The sequence below is a fragment of the Cherax quadricarinatus genome, chromosome 16 (assembly GCF_038502225.1).
Source record: "Cherax quadricarinatus isolate ZL_2023a chromosome 16, ASM3850222v1, whole genome shotgun sequence".
NCBI classification, from domain to species: Eukaryota; Metazoa; Arthropoda; class Malacostraca; order Decapoda; family Parastacidae; genus Cherax; species Cherax quadricarinatus.
The window spans coordinates 46932578-46940077 of NC_091307.1; the positions used below are offsets into that span (position 1 = coordinate 46932578).

The 7500-nt window shown below is 39.4% G+C and overlaps 1 protein-coding gene across 1 annotated transcript in view; it reads left to right on the forward strand.

Annotated features, from left to right (window-relative positions):
- Nucleotides 1-7500, forward strand: part of LOC138852786 (ionotropic receptor 93a-like) — a 25714-nt gene that overhangs the window by 10319 nt on the left and 7895 nt on the right. Inside the window, exons 3-4 of the mRNA XM_070085662.1 lie at nucleotides 3194-3293; nucleotides 4062-4191. Coding sequence (XP_069941763.1) covers nucleotides 3194-3293; nucleotides 4062-4191 — 230 coding nt within the window. The remainder of the gene's footprint in view (nucleotides 1-3193; nucleotides 3294-4061; nucleotides 4192-7500) is intronic.

The following is a 7500-nucleotide window of genomic DNA, read 5'->3' on the forward strand; positions in this document are numbered from 1 at the left end:
TAGGGGTTGCAAGATCCTGTACGAGGCACAAGTACGCTCACACCTTGAGTATGCTCCACTTTCTTGGTTTGCCTGCCCCCCCCTCTCATCTGTGACTGCTTGACAGAGTAGAGAACAGAGCAAGACGTCTCATCTCTCGCCTGGGCCCATCCTGGATAGATCTGTCATTTCAGCAGAGCCTTCAACATAGGAGGGATGTGGGTGGCCTTACTGTTATGTACAAGGCCAATATTGTCAAAATACCACACTTGGATCCACTTCGAGGACAGCGTGAAACAAGCTTTTATGCCACCAGAAAGCAGCAACTTCACTCTGGCTGTACCCTTCTCCAGAACATCACTCCATCTGAGATCATACATACCCAGGATGACTCGAGTATGGAACACATTCGTACAGCATAATGATGTCAACGAGATAAAGTCAGTTGATCAAATGAAAATGCTGGCCCACAGATGGCTCCAACTTCATCCTGTTCCCTACTTGTATGTCTCATAACAATAAAAATGCTTTCAAATGAGCTGATGTAGGTAACAGCTCTTAGCTTGCCAATAAAGTTAGGAATCCTTAACCTGTAAATAGCTGTCAATAAAGCTAGGGATCCTTAACATTGTCAAACCCTGTGTAAAAAAAAAAAGAGAGAGAGAGAGAGATAGATAGATAGAGAGAGAGAGAGAGAGAGAGAGAGAGAGAGAGAGAGAGAGAGAGAGAGAGAGAGAGAGAGAGAGAGAGAGAGAGAGAGAGAGAGAGAGAGAGAGAGAGAGAGAGAGAGAGAGAGAGAGAGAGAGAGAGAGAGAGAGAGAAAGAGAGAGAGAGAGAGAGAGAGAGAGAGAGAGAGAGAGAGAGAGAGAGAGAGAGAGAGAGAGAGAGAGTGAGAGAGAGAGAGAGAGAGAGAGAGAGAGAGAGAGAGAGAGAAAGAGAGAGAGAGAAAGAGAGAGAGAGAGAGAGAGAGAGAGAGAGAGAGAGAGAGAGAGAGGGAGGGAGAAGGAGTGTGGGATAGTGTGGGTATGTGTGGCAAAGAGTGGTTAGAATGTAGGTGTGATGTATCAGCCTTTTCAGTGGTTCGTGTACATATGTGTGTACACACAGAGTATGTTCTCTCACTCTTTTGTGTGCGGGTAGTGTTTATGAGGCCTAGTTGACTCTACACCAGACTCAAGTTTTGTGTGCGTGTAGTGTTAGTGAGGCCAAGTTGACTCTACACCAGACTCGAGATTTTGTATCCCTGGGTATTCTGATCACTCCATGATTTTCCTATCTTGTGATCCAGTGAAGATGCCAGCCTTCACCTTTGCCTCTGATAGCTTGGGAAAGAAGTCTTGAAGATACTTGAAGGCTGCAGACTCTTTGTCGAGAGCTGTAACAAACTGTTTCATTAGACTTGTTTGATGTGTAATGGAGGGAACAGAACCTTTTGAGGACCCACCCATGTTTGATATTATGTCTTTCTACTGAAAACTCAGTACTTTGAGGCCAGTGCTTCCTCTGGTAATATGCTGCTCTGTCTCTACTATCCCAATGACAGAGATAACAAGGAAACATGGTAAAACCTCCTTGGAGTCCCATCAAAAATCCCACAATTTTGAAGTCTCCAATAACCTCCCAGCCATACTTATCATAGTTCAAAGCTTCCAGTTATTGTCCTCCATAAGATGCACTGAATGAGCCAAGGAAAGAGATGGATTGTTGTTCCCATTGTGCAGAAGTACAGCTTTTAGGCTTCTGGAGGAGCTGTCAGTGAAGTTTCCACTCATCAAACATGCCTGATACATCATTACAGTAGCACAACCTGTCTTCATTAGTGAAGAAGCTTGAGAAATGTTGGTGACGTTTTCTTTGGCTTGTCACTTGCGCACTTTCATCCACCAAGTCCCACTCCTTGAGCCTTGAAATAAAAAGCTCAGCATTTGACTTTGTCAAACCAAGATCTCTGATAAGGTCACTGAGGTCTGTCTGGTTTGGGTAATAAGGTTTCCTCCCAACAGCTGCATCTGCGAGATCATAGTCTTGTTCACTGTGAAGTTCATTTTCTTATTTGCTGCTTTCTTTTTTTGGCTGTTGATTTCTTACAGGAAGATCAGCACTGTGTGGTACTGGTGCAACAGAAGAGGGAAGGTCTGGATAAGAAATAGCAGGTGTATTTTTCCCAGTTCTGCGTGTGGAAGGATCCACCAGGCAGAAGCAGCAGTTGGTTGAGTGATCAGTGGGTTCACGTCATATTCTAGCAACAGTAAACTTCATGGATCTTTTTTCTCCTCTATATCATCCTGTAAAATAACAGAAGAATTAGTTTCTGTTACATACATTTCATTTAAAAAATGTTCCTAATCAAGATTTTACCCTTCATATAACTAATGATTTTCTTACCTTCCAATGTTTTCTTACAATGTTGACAAGCAACATGAGGCGCCCAGGTCTTGTCTTGGTCCACAACTGACATGACAAAATATGCTTTGTAAGCTTCACACATTTATTTAGATGCTGTTACTGAGAACTTCTTCTTAAAAGTGTCATGACCTCACAAGCAAAGTTCTGGGATCTAAATATTTTTTTTCAATTTTATTTAGTTATGAAGAATTCGGAAATGATGCTTATTTCCCAGGAACACGACGAGAGTGAAATTTTGTTACATAGTGTTACTCTATTCACTTTAACCGTGCTTCAAAACCTTTCCAGGTTTGCACTTCCAGGTTTGCACTTTCCCCTCACTTTATGCTTGTTTTATTATTCACTAACTGATCTATCGTTATTCCCCTCACTTTATAATTGTTTTATTATTCACTACCTTATCTATTCTAATCTCATCTCTCACTGGCTTGGTCACACTTACTCTGTTTGAATTTGCAGTTACTGGCTTGTGGCAACACCTACACCCAACACTAGGCCGCCTCTCTCTCTCTTGGCACTAATTCCACTTTCAAATTGTTGTATATAAATTGCAGTCCTCACTTCCCTTTTCTGATTTAGGACAGCTTGTAATTCAATACTTGGGTTGATTCACTGATACTGATACCTTTCGTGACCCTTGAAATGACATTGATGTGCCAAAAACCACTTAAGATCCACGATGGTGTTACTCCCGTCGGTCTGTGTGTGTGTGTTTGTGTGTGTGTGTGTGTGTGTGTGTTTGAGAGAGTTTTGTGTGTGTTTCTGATTAGTAAAAAAAGAAATATGAATCCTATTTATTCAATTTCAGGTAAGTGTACACTTTACGAATCAAGAGAAAAGTTTCTGCAGATAATGTTGTCCATGATGGGTCCCAAGGGCAGCCCAATTGTTCCTGCTTTTGATAAAAGGTAAGCAAAAAATTGAATATTAATTATTTAAATTTAATTTGTTTGTTACAGACACTACAAACCACAAAAAATGGACACTTATCACTTAAGGAAAAACCAATACCAATGATTTCACTGAAACTGCAGTTTATTTGCAGAATTGCACTGATTTATCCCTCAATGGAAACCTTCATGAACTGAATTCTGATACCGCAACAGTTCTGCAAAATCTCTCTCAAAAAATTAGTTAAATACATTTTGGAGCAAGAAGAGCAAGCATAGAACCATTACCTATACATGTATGATTCAGTAGAGAAGATTGTATAAATATTCGCTGAGACAGGTGCAGAAGATAAGTAACTTTAACCATTACTGAATGTCTAATGAACTAAATCTTCAAACAGTAAAAGAGAGGAGAAATAACGATGAAAACTGCTATCCTAGGCCTTGATACGGTAGATAACAACAGACAATTTGACAGGAAGGAAAAAAAGAGCAAATGAACAGATGTATATCAAAGTGCCATAAGAGAGAGGTATGAATGCAAGAAACTATTTCTAAAGCTTGACTGTAACTAGAAAGTACAAGCATGTCCATCAGGAAACAGTGAAATTAGACTGAATGAATAATTTTAATATAGATTTCGTAGGGCCTCAGAGGCCACAATTAGATTGGCAGTAGTCATGGAACGGGAGCTCAAATTTCAACATTGCTATAACAATTTATACTATAAAACTATAGACACTTTTCCATTATAATAAAACAATGTATATGATCATTGCTTTGCAGGATAACGTCGATGAGGGAAGCAGGATTGTTCAGTCAGTGGATAAAAGAAGACGAACCAAACTCCACAGTATGTAACAAGTCTGGCAACAAGATCACAGTCAATGAGCCGCTCGCGTTCAAAAACGTTTGGGTAATCATTAAATTTGAAAAAAAAAATTCAAAAATTTTTTATTCACATATAAACGAAAAGAAATTTATCAAACTTAAACATCTATACTAATTAATTTTCTAGAGTCTCCCTTTCTCATTATCGAATGTGTCAGTGAGAGAATACGCAACATACACACACGCATATGCACATACACACACACACACATACACACACACACACACACACACACACACACACACACACACACACTGCAAGAAGGCGTTTGACACAGTTCCACACAAGAGATTGGTGCAAAAACTGGAGAACCAAGCAGGGATAACAGGGAAGGCACTACAATGGATCAGGGAATACTTGTCAGGAAGACAGCAGCGAGTCATGGTACGTGGCGAGGTGTCAGAGTGGGCACCTGTGACCAGCGGGGTCCCGCAGGGGTCAGTCCTAGGACCAGTGCTGTTTCTGGTATTTGTGAACGACATGACGGAAGGAATAGACTCTGAGGTGTCCCTGTTTGCAGATGACGTGAAGTTGATGAGAAGAATACACTCGATCGAAGACCAGGCAGAACTACAAAGGGATCTGGACAGGCTGCAGAACTGGTCCAGCAATTGGCTCCTGGAGTTCAATCCCACCAAGTGCAAAGTCATGAAGATTGGGGAAGGGCAAAGAAGGCCGCAAACGGAGTACAGTCTAGGGGTCAGAGACTACAAACCTCACTCAAGGAAAAAGATCTTGGGGTGAGTATAACACCAGGCACATCTCCTGAAGCGCACATCAACCAAATAACTGCTGCAGCATATGGGCGCCTAGCAAACCTCAGAACAGCATTCCGACATCTTAATAAGGAATCGTTCAGGACCCTGTACACCGCATACGTTAGGCCCATATTGGAGTATGCGGCACCAGTTTGGAACCCACACCTAGCCAAGCACGTAAAGAAACTAGAGAAAGTGCAAAGGTTTGCAACAAGACTAGTCCCAGAGCTAAGAGGTATGTCCTACGAGGAGAGGTTAAGGGAAATCAACCTGACGACACTGGAGGACAGGAGAGATAGGGGGACATGATAACGACATACAAAATACTGAGAGGAATTGACAAGGTGGACAAAACAGGATGTTCCAGAGATTGGACACAGTAACAAGGGGACACAGTTGGAAGCTAAAGACACAGATGAATCCACAGGGATGTTAGGAAGTATTTCTTCAGCCACAGAGTAGTCAGTAAGTGGAATAGTTTGGGAAGCGATGTAGTGGAGGCAGGATCCATACATAGCTTTAAGCAGAGAGGGCACATAAAGCTCACGGCTCAGGAGAGTGACCTAGTAGCGATCAGTGAAGAGGCGGGGCCAGGAGCCTCGGACTCGACCCCTACAACCTCAACTAGGTGAGTACAACTAGGTGAGTACACACACACACACACACACACACACACACACACACACACACAACACACACACACACACACACACACAAACACACACACACACACACACATATAAATATATATAAATATATATATATATATATATATATATATATATATATATATATATATATATATATATATATATATATATATATATATATATATATATATACTTTTGTTAACACATCAGCCGTCTCCCACCAAAGGCAGAGTGACCCGAAAAAGAAAAACTTTCATCGTCATTCACTCCATCACTGTCTTACTAGAGGGGTGCTTTACACTACAGTTATAAAATAGCAACATTAACACCCCTACTTCAGAGTGCAGACACTGTACTTCCCATCTCCAGGACTCAAGTCCGGCCTGCCGGTTTTCCTGACTCCCTTCAAAAATGCTACCTTGCTCACACTCCAAGTGCGCTTCAAATCCTGTAAACCATTTGTCTCTAATCGCTCTTATCTAACACGCTCATGCATGCTGGCTGGAAGCCCAATCCCTCGCAAACAAAACCTCCTTTACCCCCTCCCTTTAACCCTTCCTAGGCTGACCCCTATTCCGCCTTCCCTCCACTACAGATTTATATACTCTCTAAGTCATTCTATTTCTTTCCACCCTCTCTACATGTCCGAACCACCTCAACAACTCCTCCTCAGCCCTCTGGATAATAGTTTTGGTAATCTCGCACCTCCTCCTAATCTCCAAACTACGGATTCTCTGCTTCATATTCACACCACACATTGCCCTCAGACAAAACATCGCAACTGCCTCCAGCCTTCTCCTTGTTGCAGCATTCACCACCAGTGCCTCACACCCATGACTACTCTCTTATACATTCCCCTCTTTGCTTTCATGGATAAAGTTCCTTTGTCTCCACAGACTCCTCAGTGCACCACTTACCTTTTTACCCTCGTTAATTCTATGATTCACCTCATCTTTCATAGACCCATCTGCTGACACGTCCACTCCCAAATATCTGAATACATTCACTTCCTCCATACTCTCTTCCTCCAATCTGATTATTAATATTCCGTTACCTAATTTTTTGTTATTCTCATCACCTTACTGTTCCCTATATTCACTTTTAATTTCCTTTTTTTATATACCCTACCAAACTCATCCATCAACCTCTGTAACTTCTCTTCAGAATCTCCCAAAAGAACAGTGTCATCAGCAAAGGGCAACTGTGACAAACTCCCACTTTGTAATTGATTCTTTAACTTTTAACCCAACACCTCTTGCCAACACCCGATGGGATAAATATAGAAACGCTAAAAGCAGGTGGGATATAATTTTGGAGTGGTTGGTGTTGTTATTTAATAAATGTATGGCAAGGTACCTAGGGATTCGCAGAGAGCGTGTATAGTTCCTTTGTATATATATATATATATATATATATATATATATATATATATATATATATATATATATATATATATATATATATACTATATATATATATGTATCATATATATATATATATATATATATATATATATATATATATATATATATATAAATATATATATATATATATATATATATATATATATATATATATATATATATATATATATATTATATATATATATATATATATATATATATATATATATATATAATAGGTCCTTTACAATTCATCCCACTAACAAAACATTTTAAGAAATTATTGCATACACAAATTTTCACTTGTCCTATATGGCAAGACGAACGTTGCTATTTAAGCCAAGATCGCAAATTCTGCCTATTCGGCACGACATAATTATACATATATATATATATGTATATATATATATATATATATATATATATATATATATATATATATATATATATATATATATATATATATATATATATATATATATAATATATATAACATATATATACATATATATATATATATAT